General features: G+C 33.3%; 1 protein-coding gene across 1 annotated transcript; it reads left to right on the plus strand.

The window, feature by feature from the left end:
- Positions 1-4,793: 4,793 nt before the first annotated feature.
- On the plus strand, positions 4,794-5,414 carry LOC145692510 (uncharacterized). Its single transcript, XM_081767818.1, has one exon. The coding sequence runs from the start codon at positions 4,794-4,796 to the stop codon at positions 5,412-5,414; it is 621 nt and encodes a 206-aa protein (XP_081623944.1).
- Positions 5,415-24,226: the final 18,812 nt, after the last annotated feature.

Genomic DNA, 24,226 nt, shown 5'->3' on the forward strand with positions numbered 1-24,226 from the left:
TATCATGGATACAGTTTTCAAATATGCTATGTATTCGCAGTAACTTATTCGAAAATTACGAAGATTATTAATTTCAAGTGATAGACAATGAGATATGAGTAATTCAATCAGAATCATATTATTCTTAAATTTTTATTTCTTTTAACCAATCAATATCTAATTTTCACTAGATACAGAAGAATTTCTCTACGGTGTTCTTTCAAGCTTTTTATTTCTGTATTTTGTAACGAAAATTTTGCCAGTATTTTATGATTAATTTGTTACGAAGAATATACACAAACCTACAAAATAATGCACAGTATAAATTTAAAATATGGTCATTGTCTCACAGACCCGAGATACAGTACCAGGAGTAATTTCAATGTAATAAAATAATACTGTACGTGCCTTAATATGCTGAAATTAAATACATTCAAATGTTGATATTTGATTAATAAGAGTAGTTTGAAAACTGAGGTAATACTACATAGTAACAAGAAAATAATACTTCCAATTGATAGGGGAAAGTAGTACACAGCATGTTACTAACACAATCTCTCTGTTAGTTTGTAGCAAGTTTCACCTTTTTTGGTACCACAAAAACAAGTGTATGCTTACAATATCCTATCCTTTAACATGTCGAAACAATAACTATCAGGGTTTATGAAATTGTTTGTAAAGCTTTGCACAAAGTTTACGTGCACACGTAGTCTTATATCTAACAAGGTCTGGTACACAGGTGTAACACACCGATTGTTATAACACACACGGTTTAAGGAAAAACGTTTTCTCTTCTTTACCATTTGACAACAAAGTATTTTCTTACTGTTCAATAAATCACCCTACTTATTACCATCTTCATTTTTTCACTTTATCTTAAATTAATATCCTCTGTTTTTTTGTATTATGTTATCATTCTAAATATCCGTCTTACCTTGTACTTCAATACATTCCACTTCATTATTCAACATTTCATAGTTCATTTTTTTGGTATTCCATACAATTCTAAGTATTGTTTTATATACTTTTAATCTTTTTTATTCATGAGAATTACCTTGTTCCCAGCCGATTGTTTTGTGTTACCTGCTACAGTTTAATAACGCTTGGTTGATTAAGTTTTGTTTACCACGGCTGATAAACAAAGCCAGGCTTTTTTAAAAACATGTGTTTATTACTCAAACACCATGTTTGCATGATTATTTTCTAGCTAGTCAGCTCCTGAGTGAATGCAGTTTTTACAACATTCCTGCCACTCGTTGTACACGTGATGCATGCCATTTTCGCTTCACACTTCTTCCCCACTGCTTCAGACTTCTCAAAGTGAGTACCGCGGAAATTTGCCTTAAGAGACGGAAACAGAAAAAAATTCACGGAGCCGGATCGGAACTGTTAGATGGATGTGATACACATGTTGGAAAATTTAAATGAAATGAAATCTGTAAGTTTTACCTCCCACGGTATGATGGTTAGGCTAAAGGAGACGCTGATGATGAGAGATGAGTGAAATAGTGGAATGAAGAAAGTGGGAGAAAAAGGGACAACCCCGAGAAAATCCATGATCACGATATTTGTCCAAAACAAAGTCTACACGGCGCGAGCTGCGATCGAACCAGGGACCCCAAGCACCGGAGATGAACGCTGTACCACTGAGTCACCGCGCCCCCGATACACATGATGAATCTAGCTAAATATTCCACTAAAGGAAGTGGGCAGTGAGATCGTGTGTGGTCAAGATGAAATCTCCAATATTTTGGTGAAGTTCAGGTCGCTTCTTCTCAGTGTGGCCAAACCGGAAGTGTGTATGACAATAGTGCAAATGTTAACTACCTGCTGATAAATCACTCCGCTGAAATCAAAATACGTCATTATCATAATATTTCCTGCAGATTTAACAAGTTTAGGCTATTTGGTGTGGGAGAACCACATGATTTCCACACTGTGCTGGCTTGCTTTCTCTCTGGATGTAACCAAGTTTTGTCTCCAGTGATAACTGACTCAAGAAACTCATCTCCGCTCTCAACAAAGGAACGCAGAACCTCACGGTAAATCTTAATTCGCAAAGACTTTTTGTTCTAGAGTGAACAGTCGTGTTACCCTACAGACAGAAACACGGGACATATTGAGGTGATCGTGCACTATTGAGAAAACACTCCAGATGACATTTCCAACACCTTAGTTAATTTACGTAATGTTACACTTCGATCCACACGGACAATCACAGCAGCAGTATTGATGTTTCTTAACTGTCACAGCAGAAGCGGAAACACCAGGTCCACTTTGCTTAACGCTTGAAACTCGCCCTCCTTTGAATTATTTGAACAATCAAACCACCTGTTGTTCGAGGTAATGTTTTTTTCCTTAACTTTACTTGAGCTTTACATATGTTTCCGAAGGTGTATGGTTCAAGGGAAAACAAAACTTTATTGCTCCATACTGTTCTCCTCGTGTAACCTCCATTGTATGCATATACACAGCACGTTGTGAGGCGAAATGGAATCAGTATCTAAAACACAGCGGATTACTACCAAACTACTGATACGACAAATACTGCCACCTGGTGAGATTATACTCAAAACACAACTACTTCAACTACCAAACTGGCAATCGGCAAGAAAGGAAACTACAGTACAATAATCAGTCTCAATCTTTGTTGATCAGCCCTCGTATTTCTGTATCATATTAGTGCTCGAAAGTTCAATGGTGCCCAATCTCGTGTACCTGTGTGCAGGCTAAAATTTTATTAATCTTTTCCAATTTTTCTATGAGTACATATTTATCACTTCATTAATATATGTTTCCTATCTCTTCATTAAAACTTGTAGTTCAGAACTTTTCTACAATACAATTTTCAGTTTGATACTCAGGTACTTCAACATGATGTTTAGATAAACGAAAGTGTATTCTCCGGGTAACACTTTGCTTTATCGACACTTTTCGTATAGCTCTTCTTACTATGTATCTTGTATTTATTATTTACACCGAGTCATAATTCTTTCGAGATACGAAAACGGAATATAATAAAAATACAATTTAATTATAATTCCTAATTAACATTGAAATGTGTTTTAAATATAAAAATAAATTAAATAAATAAACTGTTCTACAAAATAAGGTAATTATATACAAACTAATTGTGAAATTTTAATATAATATTAATCTATAATATTATCAAGAAATTTCTTGTTATATTAAGATATAAAATACGTTTCACCTAAAACAATAGAAAAGAACAAACGCTTATGAATCTCTATAGTTATGCTATAAACTGATAATATTATTTCAGGGCAGCGCGATTTCTCAGGAAGATGTACCACTATTTATAGGAGATACTACAGGTGGAACTGGTATATTTACATATGCACTATATTCCATTAATGTTTATGATGAGATAGCAGACGATGACGTACGAAGATTACCTATTGAATCAAGAAAGTGCAGATTTCAGGAAGAAAATGAAGGACTATGGGCCTTCAAGCACTATAGTCACAGTGGTTGTGTATCTCAGTGTAACGTGGAACACAAGATGAAAGTCTGCAACTGCACAGATGTGTTAATAGGACATTCTAAAGGTTAGTCTCACCCACTTATTAGAAAAGTTATTATTACATTGTTGTGTAATTTTAAAATACGTTTCTTAATACTAAGGTTGTATCTGATGTATATTTGTAACTGAAGTACAATATAGACATTTTTCAGCGATTATCGGAACTCAAGTATCCCGCACCGCAGACTTGAGAGCTTAGAACGTTTCCGAAAAAAAAACTCAGTACAAGTACTGAAATTGTATATGCATTTAATATGGAGATTCCTGGCTTGGAAATGCCGAAAATTTGAGGCTAAGTATCTACCAAACCACAATTAAAGAAAAACGTAATTGAACGGAAATTGTACTTCATGTTACATAAGGGGAAACTTTTCATTTAGTTCAAACGCAATTACTATGAGAGCAAGGAAATATTATATTAGGAGTAATCAATCTGCCTGCATATACATGAAACTGATTCATATTATGCGGGGAGAGTCTTTCTATCAGTTTTTGAGAACTTAATGTGAGCTGACTTCGCTGAAACATACCCAATCTGGTAGATAATTCTTCTCTGGACAAGTAATAAAATAATATATAAGTAGATTGTGTGTCCTTTGTTTACTCTGGAGGCTTACATTTCGCCACGATGCTTTTAATTAGCTTAGACGTTCTTGGATAAGGACGTAATTTTTCAATACTATTTACAGGGTGGCGCGTATTGTATCTACCAGTTGCAGTTGGCAACCCTGATCAAATGCGCGTACGAATGCTGCGCATGCTTACGGCACTGAATAGCAGGGCCTCTGGCAATTAGTTTACCATGGAGCGGTGGTCTGTGCAGACGCGAATTGCGGCGGTGGAAGCCTTTATCCGAACCGGTTCTGTCAGTGAGGCTCAGCGGGCACTGCGACGAAACAGTGATGATCGCCATGTTGCTATACCCGAGAGACACAGTATTCTGAGATGGGTGAGACAGTGGCGGGCCACAGGTAGTGTTGTGAACCGGAAATCACCAGGTCGTGGACGAAGTGTTCGAACAAATGTAAACTTGGAACGAGTGCGCGTAGCGATGGAACGCAGTCCCAAACGTTCAGCACGGCAACATGCACGAACATTACATTTGACACGACGTTCATTGGGTCGTTTGCTGGGTGATTTGAAGTTCCATCCGTATAAACTGCAGGTGGTACAAGAGTTGAGAGCCATTGATAAGGAAAACAGACTCAATAACTGACAGAACATTCTTGAGTTGATTAACCGAGATCCACTGTTCCTCCAACAACTTTTGATGTCCGATGAAGCAATCTTCCACCTGACTGGGTATGTTAATAAGCAAAACTTCCGGTATTGGTCTCAGGAGAATCCTCGTTCATTACATGAAAAGCCTCAAGGTAGCCCAAAAGTTGTGGTATGGTGTGCAGTTGGAATGTGTGGCATTATTGGTCCCTATTTTTTTGAGGATGACGCCGGACATGCAACAACTGTAAATTCCGACCGCTACTGCCATATGTTACAGACGTTTCTCATTCCGGAATTGCAGGAAAGGGGTGTGATCAATAACGTTTATTTCCAGCAAGACGGTGCTACGGCACACACGGCACGCCAAAGTATGTCTATACTCAGAGAAACATTTCCAAACCGCGTGATATCCCGATTTGGCGATGTCTCATGGCCATCCCGTTCCCCAGATTTAACAGCTCTTGATTACTTCCTCTGGGGATATATTAAGGAAAGGGTCTTTGCCAATCGCGTGAAGACAATTGACGAACTGAAGACTGCCATTCGTCATGTGATAAGTTCCATTCCACAGGATACGTTAATGCGTGTGATGAATGCCTTCCCACGTCGCCTGCAGCAGTGCATCCAGGAAAAAGGCGGACATTTACAGGACGTTATTTTTAAAGTTTAGTGAGCTCCTTCGACAAGTGTTGTACAGTGTACAAATTGCCAGTCCATATACTTATATTCCATAACAGTTTTGCATTAAAACTTGCATAACACACCTTTGTATTTTCATTTGAAGTTGGTAGATACAATACGCGCCACCCTGTATTATGTTACTCATTTTCCAAATTAAAGATTTACATTTTCTCATTCGCACAATGTGTTTCCATAATCTAGCTAGTCGTTCTATATCAAAAATGCGATTTGAATTTTATGGCAAAATTAATTTTATCTTTACTTCAGAACTTCTATTGTTAACTAGTGACTCTGCAAGTAAAGGCCAATTAACCAATTCGTAATTGTAGAAATCCAAATTAGTGAAAATGTTTTTTTTTCGAAAGAGCACAAGTTTTGAAGAGATGTCTTTAGTATTGTTAACTATTGTCTTGCTTATTCCTTGAAAGTGAGTACAGCTCAAGCCGGGCATTTTTGCCCTTTTGTAATGAGTGTTCGACTATTTCAGCAGTAAAAGAAAGATTTCCTATTACAGATAAGTTGATCTTTCAGTAGTATTTTCTTGAAAGTATTCATATTTTTCTTGGTGAAATGAAGAACATTATTCCTCAAGCTATCTCTGAACTCTGAGGGTCCTTGAGCATAATTTTCCCCTTTAAAATTATAAAATATTATACCTATTACCTAATTGAACAAACCGCACTAGATGTTCAAACTGGTCTACAAAAGTATTTAAACTTTAAGTATGGTCTCCTCTTTTATTCTGGAGCACAAACACTTTTTTTCGAGCGATATGACTTCCATCAAGTACATTAGTTACGTACCAAACTTCGTTAAGTTTGTTAGGAACGTATATTCAGGTTTCGAGTACATAAAGTTGCTAAATCTTTAAATATCTACTAGGATACAATGCAAAGTTAACTTAAAACACTAATGCTAGATACCAACTTCTAAAATAGCAAAGATAGAAGAGAAGCAACTTTTTTTTTGATTTCTAGCTGGGAATTAGCAAGAAAGTGAAGTGAGGGAGACAAAAGTGGTTAACAAGTATATGATTTAGACGACAAAATACATTTGCTAAGTTACCCTGATCAGAGATAAATACTTGAAAGAAAAACAAGGTAGTTATGAGACCTCTATTTTTTCCGAGCACTTTGGTTGATTAGTTACATGTCAAATATTAAATCATATATGTTATTGTAAGTAGAAAAGAAACATGTTGACATGAAATATAAATTTTCTCTCTTTATTATAAAGAAACGAAATTTTACTGAACATTTCTAGCAGTAGTCATGTTCTGTATAACCAAAAATATAATTTGTAACCGATATTTGGGGCAAATATGCTTATCAAATTACATTTTTACAGAGAGACAAAAACTGTGCAATAGCAAAGGTTTGGACTGTGTTAAACATATAATGAGTAAGTATTTCAAATTGTTTTCAAACTTTAATTAAAGTAATATTTATTTTCATGTTATTTGAGTTATATATCTGTTGTACGATAGTCTCAACTGCTACTGACGATATTATTTTGACGATAGTTGGATAATATAGTATTTATTAATTTTGTGGCAAACCTCTTGGCTGAATGAGCTACCCCTCCATACATGACGAACATCAAGTTGTGTAATATATTTGAAGTAATCAGGTCCATTAAAAGAATAGAATCTGTATAATATTATGAACATGTTTAGGAACATATTAGTTAGTTATTTAACATCGGGCAACGACAGCACTCGCATTCATATAAAGACCCAAAGATCGAATTGTTATTTTTCTTTAATTCCTCAGGAACATTCACGGTTAATCAAAATACTCTTCCAAGCGTTTTAACTAACAAACTATTAATATCAAGAGGAAAGGTTTACATTAGTTCAATATTTTTGCTGTTCTAGTTTTAGTGTATAATTAAGCAATTTCATATTTACTATCGAAGTCGTTATTCTCTTATAGTAAAGCAACTAATTGTTATAATTGTACAAGTAAATTTGAGGGCGTTTTAATCAATATTCTGCTCGTTAAAATTAACAGTTCCCTCGTCATTTGCATTCAATAAATTACCATCCTTCCAAAGCATTTGTTGATCCCTTTGCCAAACAAACGATTTTATATCATTCCGCTAAAGTGAAAAGAAAATGATATTTTAGAAGAGAGTAATGATAACCTTTACGCAAGTTTCCTTACTTTTACAGCTCTGAATTTGAAGGCCATGGCATCAGTTAAAATTTAACTTTGGAACCAATGCAGCAGGCGTTAGTAATGAGGTCAAGATTGCTGTTATGCTTAACAATGACCAGAGCCAACTTAAACTTTGCCATACATTATCAAAACTTACTTTCTGATTGCTAGTAGCTTTCATTGCGCCATCTACATATATCACTGGACCATTTGTTACTCAAATCATAGCCTTGAACAAGAACAAGAACTATTACTTTGTTCAATAATTTTGTGTGGTGATAATGATTTGGCCGATTAGTGTATATTGGAAAAAACTTAAGGAAATCGTGGAGTAGACAGAACAAAAACAACTGATTGATAATTCGTTTAAAAAATATAAAAAAAACATTACGAGTTAAAAGAGAAAGATGAAGATAAATGTTAATTTCCTCATGTAAATTTTCCCGAATTTTATGCTTTCACAAGGACATTTTCAAATTGAAAGAGGATGTTTAGGATTGTAGGGCCAAGTGTTCCATTCTTTTCCTGCAAACTAATTAAAAACGGTGATAATAGAACATCATTTTTAGGAATTAAAGGCTGTATGGTGTTGCTGTGAGACATAGATTTATTGATTGTGCCGCACTTTCTACTCTTTGTGTCCTAAACGCTATAGTGAGAGATGCAGACTCAGTTTAATCAAGCATCCCGTTAAAACGAGTACATAAAGGAGTTGCAAATTGGTATGCAACCTCCTCGCAATAATTTATGCTAATTATAATTGTGCTTGGTTAACTACAGAGAATTTTAAACCAGAAGACATTTTGTAATTATAATCACTATATTGGATTCGACATTTTGAATTTGTTAATTTTGACGTCAGACTCTGAATCAGCAGTTCGAAAACCCACTGGCAGTTTGTCTTGTTCTAAATTAAATGGTTGTTTTCGTTCTATGCTTAGAGACCATCCCAAACATTCAAGGTATGGTTTCAACCCTTAAATCAAAACTATTTCCGAAAAAGAAAAATACGTGTCGATTATTTTTCGATGTTCTACAAATGTGCAGAGCTTCATTCAAATCAGTGAGTGACACTTCTGTAAGCCTCCTTGCTAGTGCAATAGCCTCAAGACTTACTCGATCTTAACGTAATTAGACACGTTTTTTGAATGTTTGGGTTCAACGCCAATGCCTTCAGCGAAATTTATGTAAATTCAGTGTCTTCTGTGTACATATGTGGTCATCCCAGAGTACAATCACCTATTAAGGCATCATTGCTAACATGCCAAACCTCATTACTGCTGCTTTTTGAACTACCTGTGAACATACCAGATGTTATGTATTTGGTGTACGGATTACATATTTTCACATCTAGTAGCGTTGTACTCTAATAGGCATCAATTTCGTGAAAGAAAACATTACAATTCTCCCAGTATATATACTTTATGTAACTAGCAACTATCATAGGAGGTTAATAAATATCTACTATTTTTCAGTCCGTGAGATTTAGTTATCTAACCGGGAAGAATATTCTTAAATTGAGTGATCAATCTTAGGGAAAGCTCATGAATATTAAGATATTTTAAGTTGGAAATGAAACGAATGATATATTAGAACACTAAAGTTTGGCTGAATGCTTCTGCGATTAATAATAAGTGAATACATAGGTAAACAGACCCATAATCAATCACCCTATAGATATTTAATAGTAATTAGTAGTATCCTCGCTTCGCTTACGTGGAAGTTAGTTCAAATTCAATGTAAAATTCCATAGTATTTTCCATAGTATAACAAAGAGTCTGTGCAGTAAAGAAATTCAACTATTGTCTCAGGGCTGTCAATTATTCTTAAATATTGGTTCTTTATTACCGAAACTATATATCAGAGTTTATTATATTTCTCTTACCTCTGAATTTTTTAACGAGTAGATAAAGTTTCGAAGAATTTAACCAAACGTTACTATAGATATACAATCATCATAATCGTTTGCTGTAACAAAGAATTATAAGCAATTGGTCTTAATACATCCCACGTTGAAAGTTTCTGTACAGTGGACTGTCTGTTCATGTATGCAACAATTCACAAAATTTAGATTAAATTGTTTCAACGTCTAAGTATTTTAGATTACACTTTATAAGTGGAAGCTAATGGAAACAAGAAAATTTTCTGAAACAATTTAAACGTTATATTTTGTTTATTGAATATTTGATCTTGAATACTGAACACATCTCGAAAATTTACAGATGGACCAATGAAGCATCAAGTTTCACTATCGATTACAATATCATAACAATTAAATCCCAACTTCTGTCTGCCGAGGAAACTAAATCTTTAAATCGTTGAATCATCTCTTCTATTCTATAGTCAAATAGTTGTCAGTGAAGATATATATATATATATATATATATATATATATATATATATATATATATATATATATATATATATATATATATAAATAAACTATTTCCACTTCCTTTTTCAAATTAAAATTATTATTATGCTTATTACTTTTAGCATTAATACTCATGAAAGAACCACAACTATCATTATTTTTAATTTTATTTCAGAACAAAATGAATCTTATGAAATCCTCGGGCGAAAATATGATTCCACGTGCAATTGTCTTCCGAGCTGCATAGAAACAAAAATGAGTTATGTGTATATGCACAGTGAAGTGTGAGTATTGGCCAGTTATTTAACATAATATCTATTTCTGATTTATTAGTTTGGGTAAATAAATTTTACAAATTTCGCTCAAATTATATATAGATATGAGTACAAAAATGGCGAGATACCCTGGGCCAGGTCAAGATGTTTGAACTAGTGAACTTTACATTGCTGTAAGAGCTATTCCTTCTTTCATCTCCCACCAATATTAAGCTCAAACTATTGGAGATTGATGCAAAAGTATAAAAAAGACAATACGTTATATAAACATCAGAGTTTGTTTTTAAATAAAGGCTTACCGAAAATATTTTATTTAAAATTAGGGAGAATTTCTTAGCTCATTTTTGGCCGAAATCAACCTTAATCAGTAAAGACAACTGGGAATTTGAAGGAAAATGTTTCCATTTTTATTCTAATGAAACGAATGTACTATATTTTTTAAATATATGGTATATACTAGTAGAAAAAAACTTCCCTTACTTATACATGACGATATGGAGGACAAACGAATACATACTCTTAGCTTATTTGAATTCAGTACATTGATGATTATGTAAAACGCCCAACAAAGATTGTAAACATATCTTGTAAAATATATTTTACGAAATTAATCTTGGAAGGAATTTCTTTCATATAGGTGGGTATTTGCCCTTCATTAAAAGAACCCCTCACATTTGTGACTGAATCCAAACCCAGGAATAAATATCAAATATCATATAAACCGCACTGTACAAAAATTGAATGTTTTTTTTTTTTACAAAAGTTATCTTAGAAGTTATTTTCAAAATATAGGAAGGGGAAGAAATAATTCGCTCACTTATTACTCATTGATTTTTAACCGGGATACTGGAGAATATTATGAAATTATAGAAATAAAAAATGTCATATACGTGTTGCACGAAACTTAAATATTTTTACAGAAGTTACCAAATGTCATATTTTAGTTTTGCTAGTACTTCACTTATGGTTGTTTAAAATCCATTCTTATAGTTGATTGATCTCCTATCCGAAGTAGAACTAGCTCTGAAGAAAATATACACAGTACTGCGCAAAACACGAGTAATTATCTCCAAAATTACACAGAACGTAACTGAACAATTTCGGTGTGAGAATAATTTGATATCATTTCTCTTCACCAATTTTCACAACTCTGTGGACATTTTTTGATTAAGTTTAAATAAAACTGTGCCCCAATGAAAGTAAAAACCGTCTCATTCTGGCACAATTCCATATGAGGAAACAATTTTTAGAATGATTTCCTTTCTTAAATCAGAATCACATAAAATATTTTATCATATTATTTAAATATGAAAATAAAACACAATTTTTTGATATGATACTCCATTACACTGTAAGCGTCAACTAAGTTCAAATGCAAACAACGAAGCATGTGAAACGGTGTAGAGAATACACACACACACACACACACACACACACACACACACATATATATATATATATATATATATATATATATATATATATATATATATATATATATATATATAAGTGTGAGTTTGATTCTGTGGCATTCAGTGCACTAGGAGTTCAAGCGCAAGTTTAATCACTTCGTGCGTATTTCTTATTTCAATCTTTCCTAGAGGTCCTTTCCGTACTTACAATACACATGTATAAATACTATAAAAAGCTATTGTTATAAAACGTAACTCTTATAGTGCTCGCTTTTTCAAGTATTTAAACAGAGAACAGAAAGCTTAAGTCCTTTATCTTTACAACGTTGAAAAGTGACATTTAACTAATTACGTTAAGAAGGTCGAATTCTCCACATTCCGTTGTATCCAAACGTAATAATTTATTAATAGGTTATAACTGCAGTAGTTAACAACTATTTTCAAGGCAGATACGTAAGGACGGAGAATGCGGTTTCTTTTACCGCCTTAGCTTCTTATACTTGATGAATGACAACTTACTACATTATACTACATCCGTAACGTCAAGATGAAGGAAGGCACAAGCCAAGTTTCATTTAAATGAAGTAATTATAAGCGTTATTGTGGAATGGACGCAGAGGACAGATTTCTGATCAATTTTAGTGTGAGAAGCTGGCCTACGATGGTTTCTAATATTGTAACGATAGATTCGGTCCGTCGCATGACACCCCTGGGTAGTAATGTACCACAGCTTATTACTTACACTCATGGTAGTCTCCTTGATTTCCAATCTCTTCTGGAGGTCACCATTGTGACCCATGCGATGATTACAAAACAACAAATATGAATTAACAGTCTATATCTAATACAATGATAATTCTATCTTAACAACTAAAATACTAGGATACCGGGTTTCATTAGAAATGTTGCATGATACTGAGAATATTAATTAGATATGTTTAATATAAATCTTTGGGTCAGACGATAACTGGGTACTCAACATTTACTTTATTAGAAAGGTCAGCTAGTTCGATATTACGTATTATTTTTGTTCAGTGTTTAACAAAATAAAGATTAGATGTTTTCAACAATATTAGTTTCTCTTTTCCAAACTCTATGTACAGCTTACAGTATTTCTGGAGTGTTTGTTTATTTAAAAATTGCTAACAAATATATGTATGTTATTTTCTAGACTAGCTTCTTCAACGCTTAATACGGTTTTAAGATGTGTGGCCCATTTCCAAAGGGGTCCTTGCCCACCAAGAGAAATTTTTTGGAAACTGAAAAAAAACTGTCATTGATTTTTTGAGGAAAACTTGTAATATTTTAGTATGCTTTGTTGAAGTAATATACACATGTTTAAATCATGGAACGAATTCACACAGTAACTGTATGGTATTCTTAAATTGAGAAAAAATGATTGGTCAAAGAGCGTTTTGGAACTGTGCAGAGGACGAGGGCGCATTTTGATTCTGCACAATATGGATAAGGACTTGTTTTTTTATCTTAAAAATACCAATTTTACTTTCAAAAACATTCTAATACATATCAAAAACATTGTAATACAGATACATTACTTCTCAACATATATCAGAAAAGATCCTGAAACACTATAATAGAATGTATCTGAAAATATACCAATTTCATTTTCACGGAACACTGTAGCACATAAATACGTTGTAATACAGACCAATTGTAACAAATACTTGTTCCAATATTGAATTTCGTGCTTTTCTTTGCCCCTAACTCTTTGACGGTCCGGTAACTCACTATTAGTGTACTTCAAACCAAGATTATTCTTATCAATTTTAAGCGTTCCATTGGAACTATTGGTTGGGTAAAACATCTCCTGGAATCTACGGACATCTTACAATGGTAAAGCTCAACAATGAAAGACTTTCCTCTATTAATGTCCACATTTCGGAAGTGAAGGAAGCTTCTTTGACAAATGTATAAGTTTCTTTTCCTTATTCTTCTTCCATATTGCAGAAATACGAATTTTCTTACATTCTTGACCGGTGATAGCAGGCCTAACATTCCCTCCCCATTTCACTGCAACTTAGACATCATTGGCAGAATTGTCTACGTTCATGATCAACGTACGTGCACAAACAAAAAGACTACTCCAAAAAATAAATATTTTGCATTGATATTACAACTCACTGATGTTTTATTAACTAAAAAATTGCATTATCCAACAGTCACAAATTCCCGTCATCACCACAGTATAACAGAAAATTTGGTCTTCAAATTTCGTTGCTCTTTTGTTATTATTACAAAAGTATTCTTGTCACTCCGTATAATAATAATTTACTATGCAATGCAAAATGAATGCATTTTTGGAAATAAATTACGATGGTTACTTCCGTTTCAACGAAACAATGGACAAGGACCGATTTGGAAATGGAAACACTCATTTGATGCTAGAGGTCATTAGACAAGGGTCATTTTGATTCTCTAGAACAAAACTGTAAAATATCTCAATTTCTAAAATTTTGGGACAAGGACCCGTGGATTTTCAGGTCTTGAAAGCATAAAGTAATATCTTGCTCAGGGAAAACACACTTTCCAATTGACGTTAAGTAAAATTATTGGAGAGGCACAAACACATATTTCAATGGAATACAGCTATGTGCTGTCTTATATTACATGTTACCATATGACATCAAGATGATGTTCTTAATGGCGACAAATGACATTTATTGACCAACACAACTCCAACGGGGCATTGTACTTTGATCATATTATTCGAAGTATGGAGGAATTGATCCCAGTGTTGTTATTACGTACATACGCCTACCTTATTTTATCGTTATCTTTGAAGGGTTTCGACATAATATCGATGAGACAATGCGTCGGGAATGGATGGGTACGTATAAATTATAATTTATTTCTGGTATACTTGCTGATCGAAAATATAATGGATGAGAGCAGCACGGCAAGCAATTCGAACGCGTCTTTATGTAAGAAAGTAGCGATGATTGGTGGGTTGATGAGTTGAAATATATTTGGGTTAGCCCTGAAATACGCAATAAGTTAGGTTGGGGTATTCTTGAACGACACTTAATTTTGAAAACAGGGCTGAACTGAAAAAAATGGCAGGACACAATTATGGATAAGGCATAATTTCTTGCTACAAGCGAACTTCCACAATTTACATAAGGGAAATAACAGGGTATAAACAAGCTGAACATACACTTGGAAAGTGAAGAAAAATATGCCACGTGCATTACTTATTTACAATATTCTTTTGGAATTTCTGTCTATGTGTAGGTAATCAGTATTTTTTATTTCACTTGACAAAATCTAATTAAATATTTTGGACATTTATTGAACTTGTAAGTTGTTTTAAAATTTTACACTGAAGGATTTTACATCTGATGCGAGATTTCGATTACTAAAAGTTAATTCTGTTAGAAAACATTTTTGCTAAAAGTTACTACTTTGCAAATGATATTCGTTAAAATAATACCCATTTATTTCTTCCTTTACTTAGGAATCTAAATCTTTATTATTTTAGAGGAAAGTACTCCTTGGTATTTCCTGTTGGAAGTCGTGACCAACTTTCTCTTTGTTCATAACACGCTCCTTATTTTCCAAAATTATGATTGTTAACTAAATGTAGCTAAAGTGGAAAGAAAGCTCTCAATAGAAATGGCTGGTATTCAAATAAAATCTTAAGTATTGCCTAGTGGATGGTAATGGAAGAAATAAAGCATCCAAACTTATCTCTAACGGCGAACATTCAATATATCAACTAACCATTCAGGTTACCAGCTATCTATGAAATTATCACCTATCGTGCATATTTGCTACAAAGTGTAACTATACCCTTATTTATTTGAAATTTAGCAGTTCTTAGTTTCTGGAAAGTAACTGTTATTTATTTATTTATTTATAATAGGTTTCAGATACAGCACTAGGCCATTTTTCACTGAAACATTTTAACAGTTCTGTAACATAACAATAGAATAACAATTTGAAATGAAGATGGTACAGTACAATGGCAACATTACAAAGATAGTTTATTTATAGATGATCTGAAGGTATGATCGTTTGAAAAAACGTCTACAGTTTCTGGTAACTTATTATACGTGCTAACAATTCGGTTTAGAAAACCTTTAGACAATATTAACTCTCGCAGCTCGAGTGTAAAAGAGATTACTAGATCGTTTTGTTCTAGCGGGTCCGCGAAAATTGATGATGACTTAATAACTGTTCGCATGATATATGGCCATTTACAATTTTATGCAAAAATATTAGGTCAGAAATTTTGTTTCTCACTAGGGAGGTTTGATATTGAGAAATGTTAAAACATCATTTTTTGGAAGTGTTCGAAGGTGAGGTACTCGGTAGGATACAATGGCTAAAAAGAAATTAATTACAGAATTTATTTTTTTCAGATGGATAGGGCAGGCCATAGACCAGATAGGAGAACAGTACTCTATAGTGGGAGCAACATATGACTTATAGAATAAGCTTAAGGAACTAGGATTTTTTATGTCAGTGAAGCGATAAAGGGGTTATGATAATTTTATCTGTAATTTCAAAGTAAATTCCCAGGTATTCACAGGTATAATTGTAACAATAGTTCAAAAATATAATTTCGTCATGGGAAGTTAAAGTTGACTCTATAAAAGTTTTAAATATTGCTTGCTACACGCTTTTCTATAATTATCGTTTACATTTGGTTGACTTTGTCACAGGAGTAAAATTTATAATCGTTTATTATAAATTGTTTATTATATAAGCATCCTTTATTATATAAGCATATCGTTGAAAGTTTATATAAGCATACTATCGTAACAAGTTTAAGGAAAATTGTTCATGATGTCGAACCTTTTCTACATTAATAATGGTATCTAAAACTTAAAAATTAACAAAAATTATAGTATAATAAGCCTTCCCCTTGCAGCGGAGGTTAATAGTTTTAGATTCCTCCCTTTTTGTATTGATTGTCTTTCTGTCTAATCCAAATGCGCTTTATAAAACTTAATGATAAATAGCGTTGCATATTCCAAAGAGGTATTATATGAAATATTCAACTAGCTTCATCCCACAATTTGGAAGAAACATTAGAAATAAATAATAAAACATATTTCAATCTCCCTTTCTGCCATTTTGGAAGCGAGTAACTTGAACAACGGCTACATTCATTGTAGAGGACATAAGATGAAAAACAATTGTTTTCTAAACGAAAGTAAGAAATCTTCCAATTAAGTCCAATAAAGTCTCAATACTCATCCCATACTGTTCTTGTAACGTCTATTGTCCCATAATAAATAAACATTTTGAGATTAAGGTTCCATTAGCTATCAAGTTTTACAGAAATGAAATTGTAAGCTTTTATTTATTTATTTATTTAACACACACCTATTACAGAGCCAATTGCTCCAACTACAACAGGTGAATACAAATTGCTAAATAATCTATTATCTATAAATAATCTATTGAGAAATTGCTAAATAATCTATTAGATTAAAATAAATATAAGAAAGACAGAAAAAAGAAACAAATCTAAAAAAGCAACATTCATGCAGGCTATTTTTTCTCTTTTGAATGCAATAACATAATCATTGCACTACATACACAGGGTTCAAAAACAATTGAATCAATTTTATATACTTTTACAAAGACATCGTAAAATCCACGATTATTCAAGATTTAATAATATCATTATGTTTCTTACAAAGTCTCACAAGTGGTAAATTTTTATGGGAGATTGTTTTAGATTTAGGTATAACAAATGGTAATCGTACTCTTAAGGATCTACTAGTGCTAAATTTTAAAATTTCCAGAAAATCTTGATTAACTGTATTATCATTGATAATTTTAAACAGAAAAACATACGCAGAAATTTTGAATCTCTTGTACCATAAATACCTTAACAATCTTTCTTGTATTGATTCGATTTTCCTTATTTGATTATCATAACAGGGTGACCACACTAATGAAGCGTACTCAAATTTACTTCCAGCTAGTGAATTAAATAGTTTAACTAACACTTTTGCGTTACTTAATTCCTTTGAATTTCTAATTATGAATCCGCAAGCTTCATAATCGCTTTAGAAGTCATTTAATATCAGATCTAGTTGGTAATGTTAATATTCTTCGCTTTTAACCTTCCAATCTGCAACATTTGGCATTTCTAATGGTTGGTGTCTTCATTATTTTATTTGAAGAGGTAACATCGATCTTTGTTTTACTTTTTTTGATGAATGCATACCTCACTTTGTTTAGAAGTGAAGCCTAATATGCTATTGTGATATCAGCATTCTTACTAAGATAATCAGTAAAACAACATCATCTTTCTCCGCTAGTGCACATCACGAGACAATTGTAAATAAGGTTTACCTCTGGAACTTATTTTGTAGCGAAGAGATGAATTTTACAAATCATGTATTATCAGCAAATAATGACCAAGACCACCTCTGTAATGTTATTCATTTCCTGTTCATATACCACCAACGAAAATTAATAAGTGCAAACGTTTCATACTTTTATTTTACAGAGCATCTGAAAAATCTGAATTCAACATTTTAACGGCAACTTTTATCTTCAAAATGGCAAAATTCAGGACAAGACTTAGAGTAACTCGCAACAGTTTGGATATCGCAGGTCAGTAGTAAAATTATTTTTCCATGCTAATTTCGTACAATAAAGGAAACAAAAACTGATCTATTTTAAGAATAGCGAATTATAAACAATAAACGAACAACTATAATAATCTACTACTTACCTCTAAAGTATTTGAAGTATACTCTTTCCAAAAAGGTAATCCTTGAAAGTTAAAAATTACATTTTTATAAAATATCCATTGAGGTATAAGTGAAAGAATACTCCTTCTATCATAGATTGCAAGTATTGTAATAGATGAAAGTTTCATTGTATTCATCTAGTCTGAATTTCACTCTTTTGTAACTCTTTCAATACATTTTACATTTCTCTCATTTCAATTTTTCATCGTGGTTTGTTTTCGAAGAGTAGAAGTCTCCTTTGCTGAGTGTGTTCCATAAATTTTCGTATCCAAGGAAAATGAAAAGAAGAGCTCTAGTATGTCTTCTTTTCCCGATTGCAAATTCTCTGACACTCTACTTCAATTTCTATATCCTCTGTATATACTCTCTAGTTTCAACGATACCCTGACAGAATTATTTAATTGAATTTAAAAACACCGTTTAGAAGGACTACTGAAAGAGATAATTCATATATGTTTCTAACATTTTTTCTGTATCTTTACTAGAGCGCATATCAGTATTCGATAAACTATATGGATAGAAGATGAAATTATGTAGAGAAGTTGACTCGAATGCAATAAATGCTAGAAAACTAAATAGGACATACTTAGGTTAATGTTTGGGAGAAATATTGAATTATTTCATATTTGTCCGAAATTTGAGCGAAATATTCTAAATTATGTTGACGTTGATACAAGTAATAAAGTAAATACAAACTTATAAAACAAAGTTTTCGGTTCTTCCACAATTAGAACACACATGTTCCTAAAAATATAGTTTTTATGCTCTATTTGACTGAGGCCAGTAGGATTTCTAAGAATCAAGCAGGTTGCTAATATTCAAATCTATCTCCTTCTTTCAAGTCTTGCCTTTCCATATCATAAACCTTTTTGAGTCTCTGGAATAGTTTCCGTATATTGTATTACTATACTCTAACGTTAAGTAATATGTTTCAATAAAATAAACGAATAATTAGTAAATTGTTCAACATTACCATTATTTTTCCTCTAATGTTTATGTTAACGTAGATTATTTGTTCACTGCCTTTACAATGCATAATGAGGCTCAAAATTATAATCCTGAAACACATTGATTGTCCCAAGTCACTTTATTTATCAATGGAGTTTGATGTTGTATTGAAGTGTTTTACAAATTTTTGGTAACTGTCGAATAAATTGTAAATATTGAAAGTATAACAGAAGCAAGAATGTCGGTCCCAAAAGAGAATTGAAATTTTCAGAGGTCACATCATATTGACGTTCGTCATCTTAAATATTACGCAATTGTCTTAAATTGAAATCATGGAATGTTGTATGTTTTAATATTAAGTACTTGTACACATTGAGTGGTACTCTTGTGTTTGCAACGGCAATAACCATTACGAACTTACGAGTATGTAATTGTTGGTTACCCAACAAAAGAAGGTTCTCATATAGCAAAATCCACAAACACTTACAGGGCATATCCAATATGTTACTAAATGGCATGTCGATTGTCAGTATGATTCTAAATTCTCAGTCACGCAAAACCTTGCGCTAAGTTTTTGCCTGAACGTTAGTGCGTTCTTGTGATTCCGCATATTCCTAATTCTCTGAGAATACGTAACATGTTTCACATGATTACATACATAGTAGTCCAGTGGGATCAAATCTCCTGACTAAGGGTCATCCCACAGCTCCTCAACCACCAATTCAAGTATTAGTAAAGTGTTGGTAGAAATGGGATGCTTCGGAGCTGTAAGCACTTACGGAATGATCTATATCTTATGTCAGTAATGGCGAAGTGTCGTCTTCTAACGTCGGGGTACAATATATTATAGTTAGGGTCTAGTCGATGGAGAGTGTGTGTCCAAAACGCGGATCTTCCATATGTCTCGCCATACCATCAGTTTGCAATGATCACTGGCAAAGGTGTCAAAGCAATGTGGGTTAATATCACTACATTCTTTTGGTTACCTTGCTCGACACGTAGAAGTTTGCTTAATTCGTAAATAATACTTAAGAAGTAATTGTAGGATTTCCAGACAGCTATTATGTGGTCCATTAAGCTACTTACAGATGACAATCTGAACCATTTCCTATAAGGTGATGGTGAACGAAAAGGAGTGCATCTTGATAAATTACACAATGAACATGATTATAATGCGAGTAACACTAATTTCACGGTGACATTACGGCTATTTATCATGGGACATTTAGAAGAGAATGAAGCAGAGAGTATTACAGTTGTTGCCTTCTGCAGTAGTTGTCTACCGGTCATGGGTACATCTGCCAGCGATCAGGTTTCTTTAAATTTGGAGTTTTATAGTAAATCTAAACCAAGAAAAGTTGTTCATTCGAGTAATGTTGTCAAGTAATTGAACAGTGTATAATTTGATTTCAGCAAGCATAGCTCTGGAAGATCGAACGTCTTTAAATTCAGAATGATATACAGTATTTGTTTGGCAGAAGTCAGAAAATAATTCGGTAAAAAAAATCGTAGCAGAATTATTCACCACGACACGTTAGATCATACTCAGCATTCCAAATTCATTTAATTCAACATATCGAATTAATGATCATTTTTCGCAGTTAAACTATTTGAAACCAAATGATTTATTTCTTTTCCAACACATGAAACAGAAGATCCATAATGACTTCAGTTCGTGACTTCAGTTACGGTTGCTCACCCATTGGGAAAAACGAATTAACTTGAACAAATAATCACATATAATAACACATGAAAGTTCAATTATGATATGATGATATTTCATAGTTATAGTAGAGAATTACTAGTGCCATTGTTAGTATCTGTAGCAAAAATTTTACCAGAAGCCTTAGTAGGTCTCACATGGTCAAGATTTCTTTTACCCTGTCGTTTCTATAAAAAATTGTTTTCATAATTTTAGTGCTTTACAATAATGTGGCAAGTACAATAGGACATTGAATAAGAATGATTATCTGGAAAAAATGGTTAAGCAAGTGAAGACAATAGAATTTGAATATTGTAATATTTAATTTATTAATGTTTAGAAAATTTGTCTATAGCGTTAAAACTTCATAATACTTATCTCCTTTTTCTATTTTCAGTGTCTATCGGAGGTGTAATCTCTTTGTTTCTTGGAGCAAGTGTAATGAGCGGGCTCGAAATTTTCTATTTTTTATTTCTCAGACCCATTTTCATCTATTATGGGCGAACAAAACTCAATGGTGGATAAGGATAATGCCCTGTACATAAAGTGATGTACTATTCTAAGACACTAAAGTATAGTTATTTGTGTCCTGTTTTTGAGAATATACTGTGTTAATTATTAAGTCGTAATTTTCTCTGTATGTTAAACAATTTTCACATACTCTGTTAAAACAATTTTCACACAGTCTGTTATTGAACATACTCCTAATAGTCGGGAGTCAGAACACGTGATTATTAGGTTCCCTTCACCCGAGAGAGTGAAAGCAACCGGCGGTCCTAGTCGTCAAGTCCATTATCCTGATCATTTCTAGACCGCTGGTCGCTTGGTACGACAGGAATCTCCACCCGTAAATATCCAGCCTCCTCTACTGAAACTAAAAAATGAACCTTTCTAATAAAAGACCGTCTCTCCTAAACTAACCAAGATATTAATGAATTTCTTTCTCCGATTTTATCTGTAGGCTATGGTTTCCGATTTTGTTTATTTATGCTTTGGATGTATACAACGGTTTTTCGGAAAATTTAAGATAAACATTAGAAACATATATTTTTTCCTAATAATTTCGTTTTTGCTCTCTATCTCCCCAATTAGATGAAATATGGAAAGAACATTCCTAATTAAATTTATAGATCATTAAATTATCTTTCCAGAGGTACCAATATTGTTAGGTTTACTTCGAAGGTAAATTTCAAGATAAATGCGCTTTGATTCGAATGTTGATGCTCCGAATGGCACCACCGCATTTCAGCTCACGTCACTCAATAAAGATTTTGTTTCCGAAATAAGAGCTGATTTTTTCAATATTTGAAGAGTTCTCGCCCTTCCCCTTGTTTATCTTACCATAATGAAAAAGCAGCAAACAGTAATAATGTAAGAACATATGTAAAGATGTCTTAAGTGAGGACAAACACCATTTACATGTAATATACAGGGTGATTGATAACATTTGTATGTAATAATTGTATGTAATCTACAAAAATATTACATCGAATTTCTTTAAATAGTTATTAATTACTGGAAACAAGCCGAATTGTAATAATATTCTGCATTATCATATCAAATTTGTGCAAAATATTTGTAAAATTACATATTTCTTTAGTCTTCTGAATCCTCATCAGATGAATCATTTTCTGGTACATAAGTGTTTATACTTAAGTTATAACTCTTGGTACCATTACAGCTAAAGGTATTATTGCACTCCACTGAAGCTCGCACACATTTGCAATTGTTTGTGTCCCACATATGTTTACATAGGCATATACAAGACTTAAAGTCTGTGCAAATTTTAGGCATAGTATCGTCAGAGATCTATTTCGGCATCAAGTTTCCATTCAGAGTTTGCCAACGAAAATGTTATGGTTGAAGGAAATCAATACTCGAGACACTGGTGTATGACTCGAGTATAGAAATGTATGTTTGAAGGCGTGCTCGTTTCATTTCGAGCATTAGAGCATCGTTCATTGGTGGAAGATGGTATGCTTTTTTGCGATCAACCAAATCAACACAGACAGCACTGATCGAAGAATTTTTTGAATCGGTGTTGGGATTCATCACAAATTCCTCTGCACATGCACGTGGTAGAAAGGATTATAGTTTAATCCGTAGAGTGGGCAGATGGGTTTACGGGGGAAAAGTATGCTCGTATCAAGCGGCGGAGGTCTAAAAATGATCAGGATTGTGGGCTTGATGATTTATGACCACCGGTTGCTTATACTCTCTCAGGTTGAACCACTTCCTTATTTTGGAGACTTTTCCAAATTCTGCCTCTCTACTATAATATTACTGAATATGTGTATTATTCACTAAGCAATTCTATTAATTATTTAGATTATTCAAGACATAATATACTAATTTGTAACCAATGAGATACCAAATACGATTGTAATATTTTTAAAGCGCGACAAAGATTCATTAGAATACAAATACATAAATATTACCGGATGTTATGCTTTCACTAAGATAGAAATACACTGAATAACGCGATTTAGAAAAGTATTTTTTCGTAACTGATTTCTATTAAACAACTTATTGAATTGGCAAAATTTCTCCCAAATTAAATTTTAAAAATGAACACATATATTTAAATTACATATCTAAAATATGTTGAAATATTGCATAGATTGAGTTAAGTATTAACCCGTAGTATGATGCCATTATTTAATATTGGAAAATTACCTACATACCCATAGTTCTACAAAGAGAGAAATACATGGTCCTTTATGAAAGTAATGCGCATGACTTTGTTGTGACGCGACTAATCATGGCAGTGCGGTAAAACCGGTCGACCAATGTGGTGAGAAGTCTGCCTTTCCAACGCGCCGGTCGCCAGCTTGCTCAGAGCAGCGTGAGCGAAAAGACGTACCTCCACGTGAAGTGTTTTTTTTTTTCGACTTTCAGCGCGATTATTCGTTCGCTTGAACAGCGATATGCCATTAAGGTTAGTGAGAAGCTTGGATGGAATGCAACCAAAACATTCCAGGGAGGCCTTCAAGGACGATTACATTTCAAGGTCACATTCGGGAGGTGGCACAAGACGTTCAAGGATGGCAGGGAGTAAGTTTGCCGAAAAACTCCGTTTTGGACGCCCAACAACTAGCAGAACCGACGAAAACGTAGGGTGAAACTGACAACTCAGCCTTTTCCTGGCTGTTTTCAAGAGGTTGGAAGACCGGGTCGCGCGCGTGAGGGTTGAC

This window comes from Thermobia domestica, chromosome 8 (assembly GCF_964235325.1).
Source record: "Thermobia domestica chromosome 8, izTheDome1.hap1.1, whole genome shotgun sequence".
Lineage (NCBI taxonomy): Eukaryota > Metazoa > Arthropoda > Insecta > Zygentoma > Lepismatidae > Thermobia > Thermobia domestica.

Coding starts and splice junctions, on each gene's coding strand:
- LOC145692510 (XM_081767818.1), top strand. CDS start 4,794: ATGTCCGATGAAGCAATCTTCCACCTGACTGGGTATGTTAATAAGCAA.